At 46.0% G+C, this 19136-nt stretch overlaps 1 protein-coding gene across 1 annotated transcript in view; it reads right to left on the reverse strand.

Annotated features, from left to right (window-relative positions):
* tnip2 (TNFAIP3 interacting protein 2) overlaps window positions 1-18542 on the reverse strand; it is a 40669-nt gene extending 22127 nt beyond the window's left edge. The window contains exons 1-3 of the mRNA XM_072257599.1: window positions 17531-18542; window positions 3998-4306; window positions 99-179 (exon numbers count right to left, since the gene is read on the reverse strand). Coding sequence (XP_072113700.1) covers window positions 99-179; window positions 3998-4306; window positions 17531-17923 — 783 coding nt within the window. The 5' untranslated portion in view covers window positions 17924-18542. The remainder of the gene's footprint in view (window positions 1-98; window positions 180-3997; window positions 4307-17530) is intronic.
* Between the last annotated feature and the right edge of the window lie 594 nt (window positions 18543-19136).

Consider the following 19136-nt stretch of genomic DNA (forward strand, 5'->3'; position numbering starts at 1 on the left):
GTAAAAACTGGAACGAGAGGAATCCAGTTGTCAAGATGAAGGAAGAGGCATTTGAAACTACAAAGAAACTCAAAAAGACTTAAATCATCATTACTTACATAAATAACTTTTTGTTTGAGAATGCGGTTCTCTTCCTGAACTTTGGACATGATGGTCTCTGGGGAATCTCCCTGCTGTAGCTGTTGAGGAAATTAGAGAACTTGGATCAGAAGTTTGACGTGGGTCCTGAATTTTGATCCAACGTTCAGATGTTACGATGGAAACTCCTTGCGAATTTGTAAATACTCAGTAGGTCAGGGAGAGAAAGACTATTAATCATAAGAACTATGCACTGGGTTCACCAACCTAAAACCATAACTCTCTCCTCTGAGATGCTGCCTGACCTTCTGAGTGTTTCCAGAATTTTTGTTTTTATTTCGGATTTCCAGCATCTGCAGTTTTTTTTTTGTAAAGTTATTCTTGCAGGTGAGCAGGTTGTAGGGAAGTGGTATTCGGTGGTGCCACTCACCGCACTGCCCTACCCAGGCGCCTGAAACCACAGACCAACTTCATTTATGCTGAGATACATCACAGTAACAGGCCCTTCCAGCCCTCGCCATCCAATTACCACCCAAGTGATCAATTAATCTACTAACCCGCATGTCCTTGGGACTCAAGAGGAAACCTGCACAGTCATGGAGAGAAGGTACAAACGCTTTACAAACAGTGGCAGGCATTGAACCCACATTGCTGGCACTTTACAGTATTGTGCTGACTACTACTCTACCAGACCAAACTTTCTCCAACAGAAAGGTTTCAGTAAAATGCAGGGGACAATAATCTCTGTGGCATTTGAGAAAAAAAATCTTTTCTGATTTAATTATGAAATTGTGGAAACAATCATTGCTTGATGAGCAAAGACCTAGTTGGATAATGAGAAAATCTATTTGCCTCCTGATTGGTTGGGAGAGAAAGCAAGGTAGATGGGCATTTGGGTTAACCAATGCTGGTGGTGCAGAGGCGGGCTTTAGGAAGCTGACAAAAGGGCAGAGGTCACACCCACTCTTCAATCAGGTTCAGCATTTAGTAAGATCATAACCCATCTGACCTCTGGTGTCCTCGCCTCCAAACCAAGAAACTGATTGTGGACTTCAGGAAGGGGAAAATCAGGAGAACACATAGCAGTCCTCTTTGAAGGGTCAGCTGTTAAAAAGGGTGAACAGCTTCAAATTCCTGGGCGGTAAGATCTCTGAAGTTTATCGTTGGCCCAACATACTTATTGATGCAATTATGGAGAGGGCACACATTTGAGTATATTTCATTAGAAGCAAGAGGATCTTTGGTATCTTTGACTGGAGCATTCTGGATTGTCCATTCATCACGGTGCAGGTGTTGGGCTGTAACAAAACCCCAGGATTCTACAGAGAGTAGTGGATACACCCAGTCCCTCACCGACAAAGCCCTCCCCACCCTCGAGTGCATTTACATGGAGTGCCGCCATAAGAAAGCAGAATTCATCATTGAGAACCCTTCATCACCCAGGAAGGAGGTACAGGCACGTTAGGTCCCACATCACCAGGGTCAGGAAGAGTTAATGCCCTTCAATTATCAGGCCCCTGAACTGGCATGGATAACTTCACTCACTACAACTCTAAACTTATTCTACAACCTACAGGCTCACTTTCAAGAACTCTTCGCAACTCTTGTTCTCAGGAGTTTGTCTTCTTCTGCACATTGGTTGTTAGTCAGTCTTTGTCTAATTTTATGTAAATTTTTACTGCATTTTATTTTCCACCTGCAAATGCCTGCAGGAAATTGAATCCCAAGGTAATGTGGTTTCATGTACGTACTGGGAACTTTTTATATGACGTGACCCCGTCAGAATGCCTGCTGTTGCATCATTTTAGCCTCAATCAGAGTTTTAAAAAGTCAAGCATCAGATCAGATGAAGAACTCCAGTTAAAAAGGATCAAAAGCCCAGTCAATAGGAAGGGTATAGCCTAGTGCGAACCACAGTTACATTTATAACACACTCTCTGCCACCTTGTTCCTTCCTGTTGCTGGAAAGTCCCGTCATTAATCAAATCAGATCAAGAGTCTGAATGGGAAAGTCCACATTCATATTGCTAGGTTTGCCTCTGACAGCAGCTGGCTGGAGACAATCTCTCTCAGCTGACACCAGGTGGTTTCAAAACCATCCCTTGGAAGGCCGATCATCAAGAGGAATTTTGGCATCGTCGCCCTGTGCAGGCTCATGGTGGGATTTGGGGTGGGGGGGGGGGGATGAATATGTTGGGATTGCAGCCTGTATCAGAGTGAAAGTCTAAGCTGGGGGGGAGGGTGGGAAGGGAGGTGAGTAATCCATTAGCTACGAGTTTCCATAACTGGTGTCTGCAAGGTGTGTGGGCAGAAAGCCCACTCTACAAGGGCTATGGGAGGTGGGGTCCATTAACTTTCCATAGTATTGGAACAGACGATACTACTCAGGCAGCCTACACCTTCCTTAAGCAGCCTCATTCCGTTGTTGCTCTCCAGATACAATCTACATCTACAAGAGGGTGTAACAATGAGGCTTTATAAAGCATTGGGCAGACCAAATTTGGAGTATTGTGAGCAGAAAGTAGCCCGGTGAATGTTCCTTGGACTGTCTCCAATGCTGGCATCTTCTTCCATGAATAAGGAGACCAATACTGTGTACGGAAGTTTTTGAGTGTATCGGACCCTGCCAAATACATCTCAGCCACCACTGGTAGTATCAACAGGAAGTCAATATCCATCACCAAAGATCCCCCAGCACCCGCCCCGAAGTAAAATGTAAATGTCCCATTTTAAAAATGGACAGGACAAGTTACTAAGTTATAATGCATTGGTCAGACTGCACTTGGAGTATTGTGAGCAGTTTTGGGCCCCTTATCTCAGAAAGGATGTGCTGGCCTTGGAGAAGGTCCAGAGGAGGTTCATGAGAATAATCCTGGGAATGAAAGGGTTAATGTATAAGCAGCATTTGATGTATCTGGGCCTGTACTCTCTGGAATTAAGAAGAATAAGGGGCAATCTCATTGAAACCAGTTGAATATTGAAAGGCTCAGCTGGGGTGGATGTGCAGAGGATGTTTCCAACAGGACTGAGGGGAGCACAGCTTCAGAATACAAGGACATCCCTTTAGAACAGAGATGGGGAAGAATTTCTTTGGTGATGAATCTGTGGAATTTATTGCTGAGGAGACCAAGTCATGGGTATATTTAAAGCAGAGGTTGATAGGATCTTGATTAGTAAGGCATCAAAGGTTGGAGAGAGAAAGCAGGAGAATGGGGTTGAGAGGAATAATAAATCAGTCATGATGGAATGGTGGAACAGATTGGATGGGCTCAATTGCCTAGTTCTGCTCCTATGCCTTATTGTACCAAAAACTGGTGCGTCACCATCTGGTATTGGGGGAGCGGACAAAACTGCGCAGGGTCAAAAAAAAAAGCAGCAGGAAGTTGAAAACCCAGCTCCAGCATGGACACTCATCTCCCCACCCTCAAGGACACCCTGAAAAGGTGATGCCTCAAAAAGGCAGCATCCATCATTAAGGACCCCCATCACCCAGGACATGCCCTCTTCTCATTGCTACCATCAGGGAGGTGGTTCAGGAGCCTGAAGACACACACTCTGTTTCAGAAACAGCTTCTTTCCCTCCGCCATCAGATTTCACCCTCACTATTTTTTCTTGTTTTTTTTCCATCCTTTCTTTTTACACCACTTGTTTAATTTATTTGTGTGTGTATATATATTATAACTTAGTTTTTTTATTATGTATTGCAATGTACTGCTGCTGCAAAACAAATTTCAGGATATATGCCTGTGATATTAAACCTGATTCTGGACAAGATGACAAAGTGTAAATTGCCCAATGTAAAATATAATGTCGACTATAAAATATAAATGAGTAAAAATGATCAAGTCAACAAGGTAGCAAAAACCGAGGTGGGTCACTCAGTTCTCCAGTTAGAGTGGTGCGGGGAAGGTCTGTTACCTCAGTGAGTTGCTGCGCGGGGGCCCTCCCAGTCTCCGCACCGTGCTGGCTCTTCTTGCGTTGTTCCTCCAGCTGCCGCGCCAGCTGCTGGCACATGCTGGCAGTGCCGGCCAGCCGCATCTGCAGCTGCTCCGTCTCCTCGGCCAGCGAGCGGCACCAGACCTCCCGGGTGGCGTGGAGCCTCTCCTTCTCCCTCAGGGCCTGGCGCAGCCTGGCGATCTCCGCGTCCTTTTGGTAGGGGGGGTTGCTCACCATCCACTCCACCTGCTGTTCCTTCTCCCTCAGCAGCAGCTGAGCGTTCCGCAGTTCCTTCCGTGAGGAGAGAGACAGGGGGACACAAACAGATTAACATCATTGCACATCATCCTCTGCAGTCCCTTTTGCGACTTCCTGGAGGTTTTATAAAGTCATAGAGCAATACAGCACAGACACAAGCTCTTTCGCCGATGCTCAGCCAGTCAGTCACAGTTTCCTACATTTGACCCACATCCCAGTAAGACCCAGCCACCACCCCCCTCCCCATGTTTCTTCAGTACTGTGCAAAAAGTCTTAGGCATATGTATACAGCTAGGGATATATATAATACAAGGCTCCCTAGCTGTATACATATGCACAGTACTGTATCGAAGAGCTTCGTAAATGATACTATTATCCCTGCCTCAACCACTTCCTCTGGTGGCTCATTCATACCTGACCACTCTGTGTGTGTCAGGTTCCTTTTAAATCTTTTCTTTCTTACTTCAGACTTACACCCCTCAGTTTTGGACTCCCCTACCCTGGGGAAGAAAAAAAGACTACCACTGTCCACCTTGGCCATGCCCCTCAATAATTTAAACATTTCTATAAGGTCACCCCTCTTTCTCCAAAAAAAAAATTGTTGATCCCTGCAACAAAGCACAAATTAAACTTGAACAGGAGAATCTGCAGATGCTGGAAATCCAGAGTAACAAACAAAATGCGGGAGGAACTCAGCAGGTCAGGCAACATCTATTAAAATGAGTAAACAACCTGTTGGTATTTACAATCCTGTGGTCCATTGTCCTCCATCAGATTCCTCCTTTTCCAGTCCTTTACCTTTTCCACCTGTCCCTTCCCAGCTTCTTACTTCAGGTCCCCCCGACCAGGTCTCACCCATCACCTGCCAGCATGTACTCCTTCCCCTCCCCTGCCGCCTTATTCTGGCTTCTGCCCCTTTCCTTTCCAGGCCTGATCACAGCGACTCATTATTCACCCTCCATAGACGCTGCCTGACCTGCCGAGTTTCTCCAGCATTTTGTCTGTTACTCTGGATTTCCAGCATGTGCAGAATCTCTCGAGTGGGGATTTACACTCCACACGAGCCCCCTTCTGCCCCCACCACCTGCTTATTTATCTTTGGCTTCACTGAGTTCAGGTTATTTTCCCTCAACCCTTCCCCACAGTTCCGCCTCCTCACCACGATGTGTACAGAAGTGGCTCGTAAAGCTTAAAAAAAAGTAGTTTGGGTTACTTGAGCTCACAGAAGTCAGAATGAGGGCCTTCAGAGTCAGTGCAGGTGTGTTTCCTGTATAATTCCTCAAAGCTCCATAATCTCACCAGGGCTTTACCCCAGAGACTGTGGTCTGGAGCAGTATTAATGGATGTTTTTGATTCCTGCAGTGAGGAACGAAGGTCCTGCGGGAGTGGGAGGCCACAGCGGCTGCATTGACCAGATCCAGTTAATCTGCTCATGAATTCACACCAAGTTTTATTTTCCTTTTTAACTATCTCCATCTGTCTGGATGGCCTGCAGACAAAAACTTTTCACTATATCTCAGCACACATGACGATCGTAAACCAACACCAGTTTTAGACAAGGAGTACTGTTAGAATTAGATGTTTTGCTCCTACAAATGAATTTTTTTGCAGGTTGATTGGGCCACCGATTTACACTTGGGACACACACACAAACACACACACACACAATGCTGGAGGAACTCAGCAAGTTATGCAACATCTATGGACAGTCGAGGTTTTAGTCCTGATTGAGCTATCTCGGTGGGCACGTGGCCAAGTGGTTAAGGCATTGGACTAGCTACCTGAAGGTCGTGAGTTCCCAGCCGAGGGAACGTGTTGTGTCCTTGAGCAAGGCACTTAATCACACATTGCTCTGCGACAACACCGGTGCCAAGTTGTATGGGTCCTAATGCCCTTCCCTTGGACAACATTGGTGTCGTAGAGAGGGGAGACTTGCAGCATGGGCAACTGCTGGTCTTCCATACAACCTTGCCCAGGCCTGCACCTTGGAGAGTGAAGACTTTCCAGGCGCAGATCCATGGTCTCGCAAGACTAACAGATGCCTTTACTTTAAGATATCTCGACCCGATACATTAGCTGTTTACTGCCCTCCATAGATGCTGCCTGACCTGATGAATATTTATTTCAAGATATAGTAAACAGTTGAGAACAGTTCCTTTTGGCCCACAAGCCCAGCATCAAACCTCTTTAGCACCGTCAAAGGACAAATTAACCCACTAACCATTTAGTCCAAAATGAGGGACGAAACCAGAGCACGCGGAGGAAATCTATGCACTCACAGGGGGGAACGTACAAACTCCTGACAATTAGCACTGGAATTGAACTCTGAACTCTGACACCCCAAGCTGCAACAGCATCGCATTGACCACTGCACCACCATGGTGACCGGCCAGCATTCTGTGTTTCCAGCAACTGCAGAATCTCTTATGTTTATGATTTAAGCTTGGAAACTTCCCAGTGAGCAGGCCCTGGAGACAGTTCTGGCCTCAGGTTCCCCACCACCACCCCAACCATGCACTGCTCCCAAGGTGGGAACACGCAATCCGACCAGTAACCCTTCAGCTTCTCTGGAAGTGCAAGTCTGTCAGTCAGAAACAGGCGCAATCCTGAGAACCCAGGTTATTTTTACTGTGGAGTTGCGGTCAATTCCCTAGAACTCCCAGGAAATCCTTCCAGAATTCCCCGTGGATACAAAACGTTCCCAACACACCTGTCAATGGACTCAGCTGCCGGAGGGAAATGGACAATGGATGTTTCAGTCAAGATCCCTCATTCGGACTGAGTGAGGGGAGTTGGACTGCCCTCCAAAGTGAACGAGATAAGCACCAACAGGAAGGGAGGGAAAAGTTAGTAGAATGATTTAACACTCAAAGACAAGGAAAACAGGACCACTGGCTGCTTAGTCAGTGTGAGTATCCACGGATCCATGAGGACCAGAGTCAAAATCCCACATGGAACATTACAGCACAATACAGGCCCTTCAGCCCACAATGTTGTACTAACTCTTTAACCTAATCCAAGATCAATCTAACCCTGCCCTCCCAAATAACCCTCCATTTTTCTATCATCCCTGTGCCTATTTAAGAGTCCCTTAAATGTACCTAACGTACCCATCTCTATCACCACCCCTGGCAGCATGGTCCACACCCCACCACTGTAAAAAAAACTTACCTCAGACATCCCCCCCCCATACTTTCCACCAATCACCTTAAAATTATGCCCCTTGTATTTACACCCTAGGAAAAAGTCTCTGGCTATCCACCTGATCTATGCCTCTTATCATCTTGAAAAGCTATCAAGTTGTCTTCCATCTTCCTTCGTTCCAAAGAGAAAAGCCCTAGTTTTCTCAACCAATCTTCATAAGTCATGCTCTCGAATCCAGGCAGCATCCTGGTAAATCTCCTATGCACCCTCTCCAAAGTTTCCACATCCTTTCTATAATTGGGTGTCCAGAACTGAACACAGTATTCCAAGTGTGGTCCAACCAGGGTTTTATGGAGCTACAATAACTTGGCTCTTGAACTCAGTCCCCCGACTAATGAAGGCCAACACACCTTAACCGTCCTAACAGCTTGCAAGGCAACTTTGAGGGATCTATGGTCTTGGACCTCTAGATCCCCCTGTTCCTCCACTGAGGGCAGACAAACAGAAGATTTCCATTGTTTTGAGGTGCAATAAATCATTACATCATTAAACCAAGACCCCATTAGGTGGAATTAAAAGAACTCATTCAAGTCAGAGTATAACAGCATAGAACTAGGCCCTTCAGCCCAACTTGCCCGTGGTGTCCACCAAGGTAGTCCCATTTACCTGCATTTTATCCCTCTAAACCCTCCAATCAAAATACTTATCCAAACATCTTTAAAAGATGTTGCTCTGGTATCTGCTTCAACCACTTCCCTTGGCAGCTCATGAGGGGTATAGGTAGGGTAAATGCAAGTAGGCTTTTTCCATTGAGGTTGGGTGAGACTAGAATGAGAGATCAGGGGTTAAGGGTCATGGGTGAAACATTTAAGGGGATCCTGAGGGAGCATCGCGGCAGCGTAGCGGTTCGCACAACACTGTTACAGCTTGGACTACAGAGCTCAATTCCAACACCGGCTGGAGAAAGTTAGTGCTCGGCCAGGTTTCCTCCGGGTGCTCCGGTTTCCTCCCAGTCATGAGGTTAATCAGTCACTGTAAATCGTTCTGTGATCAGGCCAGAGTTAAATGGGCGAGTTGCTGGGCAGTGCAGCTCGTTGGGCTGGAGGGGCCTGTTCCACACCGTACCTCCAAAAAAAAAAAAAAAAAAAAAAATTGAAAACATTTCTTTGCTCAGGAGGTGGTGAGAGTGTGGAACAAGCTGCCGGCAGAAGTGGTGGATGTGGGTTCGACTGCAACATTTAGGAGAAGTGTGGATAAGTACATGGATGGGAGGGATAGGGAAGACTATGGTCCAGGTGCGGGTCGGTGGGACTGGCAGAACAGCACAAGGCCCTGGTTCTGTGCTGTAGTGTTCTATGACTATGACTCATTCCATATACAGACTACTGTGTGTGTGAAGAAGTTGGCCCTCAGGTTCCTTTTAAATCTCTGCCCCTTTATCGTAAGCCTTTTGTTTTGAACCTTAGTTGTTTGTCAGCCTTGGTTTGTGTCTAGTTTGGTCTGAGGTGTGTTGAGGAGGAGAGGTCCAAAATCTTCAGTTGCCAAAGCAGAATATGTATCTGATTAGGGGCTGGAGCTCTGTCACACCTGCATTTCCTACTCTACCACACTTCCAAAGAGCCTGGAACACAAATTCAGTGAGGAAAAATCTGAAGAGCAAGGGGAACACTGACAGAAGGAAATGTATTGTCATGAGGTGGCATCGATGGCCAGCGTAGTTGGCACATATTGTGGAGATTCAAATATTAATAAACAGATGTTCCTCAGGCGCTGGGAATCCCTGTTCTTTATGTTTCTTTGTTCTACTGTGAAGGCCTGCGAGAAGCTGAACCTCAGGGTAGTACATGACGACGTATACACACACTTTGATAACATACTTAATTTGAACTCCAGGGTTCAAATGGTCCTGATTCTGTTTCTACAGGTCATCCCTGCTTTGCAAACAGTCTGGCCACCCCAGATCTCAATGAGCTCCCATAATATTATTAAATCCAAAATCCTGACGCACGTACATTCACGCCTTCCTGCAAACAGCCGGGCTAGTTTTCTCTCTCCACTTTTAGTAATCAATCTTGTGCTTTTGATGACATTCATTACAACACAGTGGAGGTATGGGTACCACAGAGCAGGGGGCCCTGAACCAATGGAACAATACCGTTAAGCAAGTTGGGAACTCCTGCCGCAGCGTGATTTCTGCCTATTTCCCAAATCGTAGACAAAATTGGCTTCTGGGCATCTGTAAAAACCGAAACCCCTTTCTTCCCCAGGGACTGCCATTTAACCTGCCATTATATCCTTGACTTTGTCAAGCCTTTGCTTTGATAACTGGGTTTTCTCAATAATCAATAGGCAGGCAGACAGAACTTGATGTAATTAAATCTCTGCTCTTCCTAGGCACATATGAGACACTGCTGATTTCCACGAACACAATAGACCTGGGAATTAAGTCATTCCCAGTGATAAATGCTCAAGCCCCTCACCAGGATAAATACAATGAGCTGTGTAGCCTCTGTGCTGCTACATCTTTGATCTATGGAGATTAAAGAGATTAGCCTTCTTTGTCCCAAGTACATCAAAACTTAAAACAGTAAATCGCATCGTTTGCATCAATGACAAAAAGTCCAAGACAGGTACTGCATACGTCACTACAGCTCGAGCAACCCTGGTTCAATTGTAAAGAGATTATACGTTCTCTCCATAACCATGCAGGTTTCCTCTGGGTGCTCTAGTTTCCTCCCACATTACAAAGATGTACGGGTTAGAAGGTTAATTGGTCACATGTGTGCAATTGGGCAGAGTGGTCTTGTTAGTGCTGTATCTCTACATTGAAAAATAAAAATAAGACATCCAGCACACGTACACCATCAGGCAGGAGGCACCGGAGCCTTCGGTCTCACACCACCAGGTTCAGGAACAACTACTACCCTACAACCACCAGGATTATCATCCAGAGGGTTTAACTTCACTCACCTCAACTCCGAACTGACTCTACAATGTACGCATTCACTTCCAAGGACTCCTTTACAACTCAAGTTCTCAGTATTAATCTTTTATATTTGGACCATTCATCTCCTTTTGCACATTGGTTGTTTGTTAGTCTTTATTATATAGTTGTCCCTTAAATTCTATAGTGTTTCTGCATTTTCCTTTAAATGTCTGCAAGGAAGTGAATCTCAAGCTGACATAGATAATTGACTTTGGGGAAGAGTCAATTCCAGGTGGGTTCCTGCTGGTGTTCCCAAGACCAAGTGAACCACAGGCCACAGGGGTCCATCAGTCAATGAAGCGCTACATTGTGGCTCTTCTCTCTGGCCTCCGAGTTCAAGTCTGTCTGAAGGGTCCACGTATGTAACCTAGCCCCACGCTTCCGTTACTGAGGCAGCCCGCAACGGGGGAGATGGAGTGCCACCTTAAATGGGGGCCACATACACATTCCAGGCTGGGAACGCACAAAGACTTGGTCCACTGAAACAGCCAACTGCACAGCCAAACCAAGCTCAGAACAATCCCATTTCCCTCTCCCCGCATTCCCTTCAACACAGCCCAGATCCTACTCCCCCACTTACACACACGAGAGGCGACCAATTAACCCACCCAGCCAGTACACCTCTGAGATGCAGTAGGACACTGGAGCATTCCCGGGAGAAGAAAGCTCCAGGGCCACTGGAGTTCTCCAGCAGCAGCTCGATTCGCTGCTCGTACACTTCTCACAAAGGATCAAGGGTAGGGTGTGTTGGTCAGGGCGCGGCACATAACAAAATACAATGTTCAACAATTATATAAAAAAATAAAGTTAAAGTAACAATACGAGATAAAAGGTGCATAAAATTATGTTTAAAGGTATTTACGATGTAAACAGCATTTGAAAAAGTGGTATAGAGTGCTTACAGTGCAGTGAGGGGTGGGGTATTAGATAGAGGCGATGGGGGGGCTAGAATGAGCAAATTTTGGAAGAAACTTTTATGTTGGTGTGAGATTTTTGGTTTAATCGCACCATCGCACTTTCTAGAAGGGAGCTTTTGTAAAAGGCAGTTTGCTGGTTGGATTGTGTCTGCAATTATTGTTCCTGCCCACTTCTTTGTCCTGAACACACAAAAGTCTTGCGGTGATGGTAGACTGTAGCCAATGACCTTTATGGCTGACCTGACAGTGGAGAATCCCCACCCCACCCATTGTCACAGCCAACATTCCTCTCCCACTCAAAAATAAACCAGAGCACGCATCTGGTCAATATCACATCACTGTAACTCTTTCTGCATCAAAATACTGTCGACACTTCAAAAGTACGTCAGGGTCTCTTATTACAAACTATTTCCATTGGGTTTTCCAGGGTTTTATACTACCGTGGATCACCACCAACAAACACATTGCTGGTAATGTGGTCACTACGATAGCACAGGGAACCCGAGCCATAGGGAAAGGTTGAATGGTTTAGGAGTTTATTCCCTGGAGTGTAGGGCAATGAGGGGAGAATGGATAGAGGTATACAAAATTATGAGAGGGTAAATGCAAACAAGCTTTTGTCCCCCCACTGAGGTTGGTTAAGAATAGAATTAGAATTCACCAGTTAAGGGGGAAATGTGAAATTTCTGGATCAAGAGAGATTAATATTAGCACCAAATTTCTTGATGTTCACCTAGCAGAGAATCTCACCTGGTCCCTCAACACCAGCTCCATAGCAAAGAAAGCCCAGCAGCGTCCCTACTTTCTGTGAGGGCTGAGAAAAGTCCATCTCCCACCCCCCATCCTCACCACATTCTACAGAGGTTGTATTGAGAGCATCCTGAGCAGCTGCATCACTGCCTGGTTTGGAAAGTGCACCATCTCGGATCACAAGACCCTGCAGTAGATAGTGAGGTCGGCTGAGAAGATCATCAGGGTCTCTCTTCCCGCCATTACAGACATTTACACCACACGCTGCATCCGCAAAGCAAACAGCATTATGAAGGACCCCACGCACCCCTCATACAAACTCTTCTCCCTCCTGCCATCTGGCAAAAGGCACCAAAGCATTCGGGCTCTCACGACCAGACTATGTGACAGTTTCTTCCCCCAAGCCATCAGACTCCTCAATACCCAGAACCTGGACTGACACCAACCTACTGCCCTCTACTGTGCCTATTGTCTTATTTATTATTTATTGTAATGCCTGCACTGTTTTGTGTACTTTATGCAGTCCTGGGTAGGTCTGTAGTCTAGTGTAGTTTTTGTGTTGTTTTATGTAGTTCAGTGTAGTTTTTGTATTGTTTCATGGAGCACCATGGTCCTGAAAAACATTGTCTCATTTTTACTGTGTACTGTACCAGCAGTTATGGTCAAAATGACAATAAAAAGCGACTTGACTTTATTTGTCACATGTACATTGAAACACAGTGAAATGTATTATTTGTGTCAAATCAAACCAGTGTGGATTGTGCCAGGTTTCCGGCGCCAACACAGCATGCCCACAACTCACTGACCCTAACCCGTATGTCTTTGGAACGTGGGAGAAAGCCGCCACACCCGGAGGAAGCCCAGGCGGTCACGGTGAGAGTGTACAAACTCCTGACAAACGGTGGCGGGAATTGAACCCCGATCGGTGATAGTGTTACACTGACCACTACCATACTGTACCACCCTTCAAGAGGGACTGGAGGAACTTGTTCACTCAGAGGATGAGGCGAGTGTGGAACAAACTGCCAGAAGTGTGGATGCAGGTTTGACTGCAGCGCCGAAGAGAAGTTTGGATCAGTACATGGACATCCACCAAATCATATTCTCCACAGCCAGATACGTACCACCTGTCCACCTCCCCATTGATAGAAATTTGACCACAAGACCATAAGATATAGGAGCAGAATTAGGCCATTTTGCCCATCGAGTCTGTTCCGCCATGATCATTTTCCTCCTAGCCCCAATCTCCTCCCCCCCCCCTTATCCCTTCATACCCCAAATAATGAAGACCTATCAATCGCTGCCTTAAATATACCCAATGACCTGCCCTCCACTGTCACCCATGGCAATGAATTCCCTCTGGCTAAACAAATTCCTCCTCCTCTCTGTTCTGAAGAGAAACACAACCCTGTCATGGTTTGGAGACTTGCATGCCTCAATGACCCGGAGAGCTACACAGGCTGGAGTCAGGGCTTTATGCTTTGGCTCTTGGTCGGATCACCCATGCCAAACAGGTCAAAGGGTAGAGGCCAGACTAAGAGTGGTCCACCGGTCTTCTAGGTTCGGGAGTTCACTCAGGGCTAACAGCCCTGACTGGTCAAACAAAATCATTATGGAAACAGCAACGAAGAATCTTTCTACACCTGAGTGCGACAGTATTCCTGAGCCTCCACCCGGGACTTGCATGGCTGGCAGTAGTGAAAACCCAGAGGAAGCTACTGACGTGATGAATGAAACCCAAACACCACTAGAGATAGAACATAGAATAGTACAGCACAGTACAGGCCCTTCAGCCCACAATGTTGTGCCGACCCTCAAACCCTGCCTCCCATATAACCCCCCACCTTAAATTCCTCCATATACCTGTCTAGTAGTCTCTTAAATTTCACTATCTGCCTCCACCACTACTCGGGCAGTGCATTCCACGCACCAACCACTCTCTGAGTAAAAAACCTTCCTCTAATATCCCCCTTGAACTTCCACCCCTTACCTTAAAGCCATGTCCTCTTGTATTGAGCAGTGGTGCCCTGGGGAAGAGGAACTGGCTATCCACTCTATCTATTCCTCTTATCATCTTGTACACCTCTATCATGTCTCTTCTCATCCTCCTTCTCTCCAAAGAGTAAAGCCCTAGCTCCCTTAATCTCTGGTCATAATGCATACTCTCTAAACCAGGCAGCATCCTGGTAAGTCTCCTCTGTACCCTTTCCAATGCTTCCACATCCTTCCTATAGTGATGTGACCAGAACTGGACACAGTACTCCAAGTGTGGCCTAACCAGAGTTTTACAGAGATGGAGGACCTTCATTGGTGTCCTAATGGGTATCCATCATCCATTCTAAATGGACGTCCCTCTATTCTGAGGCTACGTCCTCCGGGGTCTTAGACTCATCCACCATAGGAAATATCCTCTGTATCGAGGCCTTTACTCTCACCATGATTTGACAACGGGATCTTTCCATATGGGTTCTTCTTCACTGTAGTCAACCAGAACTAACAAACGAAATGCATTTCTATAGCAACCTCGTCCTCTTTCTCAGAACCTCACAAATGGCTTCACTGCCAGATTTCTTTTCTATTTTTAAAGATGCTACATAAATTGTAACTACAATCCAGTATCCACCATCCCACTGATGTTATCCACCTCTTTCTATACAGATTTAAAGAGGAAAAAAAATAACTGTGGGATTTCCCCACCTCTGAAATGTCTTCAGATATGGGGCAGCAGTTACATCTGACCAAAACCAAGGAAATAACTTAAAAACACAAGATATTCTGCAGATGCTGGAAATCCAGAGGAACACACACAAAATGCTGGAGGAACTCAGCAGGTCAGACAGCCTCTATGGAGGGAAATACACAGTCGATGCTCCTGGCCAAGACCCTCTATCAGTACTGGAAAGGAAGGGACAGAGCTAGAATAAAAGGTGGTTCTGAAACATGACTATTTATTCTTTTCCATAGATGCCACCTGACCTGCTGAGTTCCATATTTGGAAAATATGCAGAAATCAGCCCTTGGTAACCACACCTCCACAGTGTTGTCATGAATGTCATCAAAAAGTTCAAAGTTCATTTGAGTGTTGCTCTGGATTTCAGAATCTCTTGGTGTTGATTAAATAAGGCTGTCAATTTAAATGGCTGAGGGCTGATAACTATGTATGGTTCCTGAGGCTCATGTACCACCTTCCTGATGGCAGCAGCGAGAAGCCAGCATGTCCTGGGTGGTGGGAATCCTTGATGATGGATGCTGCTTTCCTGTGACGGTGCTCCATACAGATATGCTCAACGTTGGCAGGGCTTACGCACGATGGACTGGGTCGCATCCACTGCATTTTGTCAGATTTTCCGGTCAAGGTGTTCCCACACCAGGTTGTGATGCAAACAGTCAATATACTCTTCGCTGCACATCTATAGAAGTTTGTCAAAGTTTTAGACGACATAATGAATCTTCACAAACTCCTGAGCAGGTAGTTGGACCACTGTGCTTTCGTTGTAATGGCACTTGCATGCTGGATCCAGGACAGATCCTCTGAAAAGTTATCACTGAGGAATTTAAGGTTGCTGACCCTCAATGAAGCCTGGCTCATGGACCTCTAGTTTCCTCAGCCTGACCTCAGCTCCTTGGTCTTACTGACATTGAGAGAGGTTGTTGTTGTGGTACCATTCAGCCAGATTTTCAATCTCCTATAGGCTGATTCGTCACCACCTTTGATTTGGCCAACAAGTTGTTTCGTCAGCAAACTTGCATATAACATTGGAGCTGTGCTTAGCCTCACAGTCATAAGTGTAGAATGAGTCGAGCAGGGTCTCAGCTCACAGCCTTGTGGTGCACCTGTGCTGATGGAGACTGTGGAGGAGATGTCATTGCCAATTCAAACTGACTGGGGTCTGCAAGTGAGGAAATCAAGGATCCCATTGCACAAAGAAGTATTGAGGCCAAGGTCTTGAAAGTTTTGAGAGGATGATAGTGTTGAAAACAAGCCTAGAGCTGTCAAACTATAGCAGACTATTCCTGTGCACCACGTGGCTCAGATTTGTAACAAAGTAGACTCTACCCACTCTATTTATTTGCCACTGAAGGGCAAATTATTCAGTCACAATGTCAAGTTACCACCTACGGATGGGATGGGGTCTGTTCCCAACGGCAGCCAATTTCACCTCAATCTCACGCTGCATTTTTAAACAACCTTTCCAATTGTCCTGGAAGCAGCTTTGCTCTTTTATTTAGTTAATTCATTATTGACTGACATCACTGACACACACTGACTTCTGTTATCTATCCTCAAGAAGGCAGCATCCATCATAAAGGTCCCCCCACAACCAAGGCCGTTGCCTCCTCTCATCACTACCTTCAAGGAGAGGATACAGCAAGTCTGAAGACCCACACTCAACCGTTTATGAGAACAGCTTCTTTCCCCCCGACCATCAGACACTGGAACAGACAATGACCCCATGTACTCCATCTCACTATTTTGCACTACTCATATTTTAAATAATTTATGATTTAAAGTACATATTACACATTGTACTGTACTGTTTCCATAAAACAACATATTTCACAATTATCAGTGACAATAATCCTGATTCCTCTTCTCCCAGCATGCAGCTGAATTGGACAACAGATCCCAAAGCCCAAGAACAGGAAAAGTCTACAGAAAGTGGTGGGTGGATACAGCCCAGTCCGTCACAGGCAAAGTCCTCCCCACCATTGAGCAGATTTACAAAGAGCACTGCCCAGGAAAGCAGCATGCATCATCAAAGAAAATTCCACCCCCACCCCCCCAAACATCCAGACCATACTCTCCTCACCGCTACCATCAGGAAGGAGGTACAGGAGCCTGAGGTCCCACATCACCAGGTTCAGGAAGAGCTATTACCCTTCAACCATCAGCATCCCGAATGGCGTGGAAACCCTCAACTCTGAACCGATTCCACAACCTACAGACTCACTTTCAAGAACTCTTTAGAACCGACGTTCTCACTATTATTTTTATTTGTGCGATTTCTTTCATTTTGTACTTTGATTGCTTGCCAGGCTTTATGTATTTTTTTTTTGTAAATCCTATTGTATTTCTTTACGTTTCCTGTAAATGCCTGCAGAAAATGAAACTTTTGAAACTTGCTTTGAACTTCGATAACCTTCCCCTACAGGTATCAAGAAAGTAGTTAATTTTTTCCATATTTTAGTAAAAATAAAACACAAGAAATATTGTTTGGGGGCTGAAATTAGCGGCATTCGCTATAAGTCCAATAATAACACAAATAGGTTTCTTGTTATCATTTAACACCAGGTCCCACTTTATTTGTCCCCACTACTCCCCGCACACTCGGGACAACTTTACGGTGGCCAATTGACCCCTGGGCTGAGGAAGCAGGGGGACAGGATTGAGCCCGGGTCGTTAAGACTGCGAGACACCACTTCTACCACCGCGCCCCGCGGGCTCCCAGCGGCACTCACCTCCTTCAGCCGCTCATTCTCCTCCTGCCAGTCCCTCGCCGAGTCCACCTGCTCCTTCTTCACCTTGCTGATCTCCTGCAGGAGGCCGTCCAGCAAGGAAGCCGAGGGGCCGGGGCCGGCGCCCGGCTGCGGCTCCCGGCCTAGGAGCGCGGCGCTGCTCTGGTAGGCGGCCAGGCGGCTCTGCAGTTCTTTCAGGCGGGTGTCCTTCTGCGCCACCTGCTCGCTCAGGCGGCACAGCTCCTGCCGAGCTTCGTGATAGAAAGTACCAATGGTAGAGCAACTTTTCAACTTGCTCTTGAGTGACCGGTTCTCCTTCTCCAGCTTATCCACCAGCTCCTGTAACTGGGTGAAACTCTCCAATAATCTCCCCGCACCGTCATTATCCAAAGACATGGTACAGGCAGGACTCGAAGCAAAGCAGAGAAAAAAAATAATCCAATCTCCCTCACGCGCGCGCGCACACACAAAAAAAGCAGCAATTAAAATAGATCTGTTAAAAGTTAAGCAACAATTTCCTCCAATTAAGACATCGTTAAGATGCCAAAGGAAGCACAATGTTGCTTGTAAAAAATATGAAACGAAATGTAGCTAAACGTTGATACATTATATATTATACATTTCTTAAAAGCTACTACCGCTTTTCAAAACAGAGTAGTTATATGCTGATTCTGAGAGTCTGGTTGAAGTCTTGAAGGTTTGAACTTTCTCCCCGGACCATGAATCGTGTCTTCCATTCCATTGGCCCCGTGTCATTTCATCAAACCAGGGAATTTCCTCCCCGGGAATTCCCCCTCTCCCTCTTTGGATTTTTCGCGTACTTTTTACTCTCTCTGGCTCACAGAAAACATTGGTCTGTTCACTCGCACGTGTCTACCATCTTCTGATTAACGCTTCCAAGAACAAGAAGGAAAAAAAATCACCATTTTTTGTCTTTCATAAAAAATTAAGAGGGCCAGATCTTTCAAAGTCTCGAACTGGAAGGAAGTTATTGAAGTCGAGGACGTTTTGGAGTGACGTTCAGGTGCTTCCTGTCTCGCCCTGCGAGTAATATTAGTTTCAATCCTTGACTTTTCCATAAATATAATTTTTAATCATAGACAGCCAGAGATTTTTTCGCAGTGGGGCGAAATGGCTAATATAAGGGAACTTAATTTTAAGGTGACTGGGGGAAAGTACAGAGGGCTGTCAAAAGCAATTCTTTATAGGGAGTGGTGGATGCGTGAAACACTATGATGGGTGGTGGTAGCGGCAGAAACATTCGAGACTTTTAACAGACTCTTAAATAGACACATGGTTGGTAGAAAACTGGAGGGCTATGTGGGCGGGAAGAGTTCGACTGATCTTAGTGTGGGTTACAAAGTCGACACAGCATCGTGGGCCGAAGGGCCTGTGCTGTACCGTTCTATGTTGGGCGCAGCGACGTTCGGGGTCAGCTAAGATTCACGAGAAAACGGTGGGGTGGGGGGAGTGAGCGTGGGCTGCGGCTTTATCAGGCATCCTGGCTAGGTAAACTTGTGGATTGGAATAACTTTTAAGAAGTAGACTCTTCTGGGGATCCTGTGATTTAACAGGCGCGTGTTACTTTCTTTTTTTGGTGCCGCCGTTC

The sequence above is a fragment of the Mobula birostris genome, chromosome 5 (assembly GCF_030028105.1).
Source record: "Mobula birostris isolate sMobBir1 chromosome 5, sMobBir1.hap1, whole genome shotgun sequence".
In the NCBI taxonomy this organism is placed as follows: Eukaryota; Metazoa; Chordata; class Chondrichthyes; order Myliobatiformes; family Myliobatidae; genus Mobula; species Mobula birostris.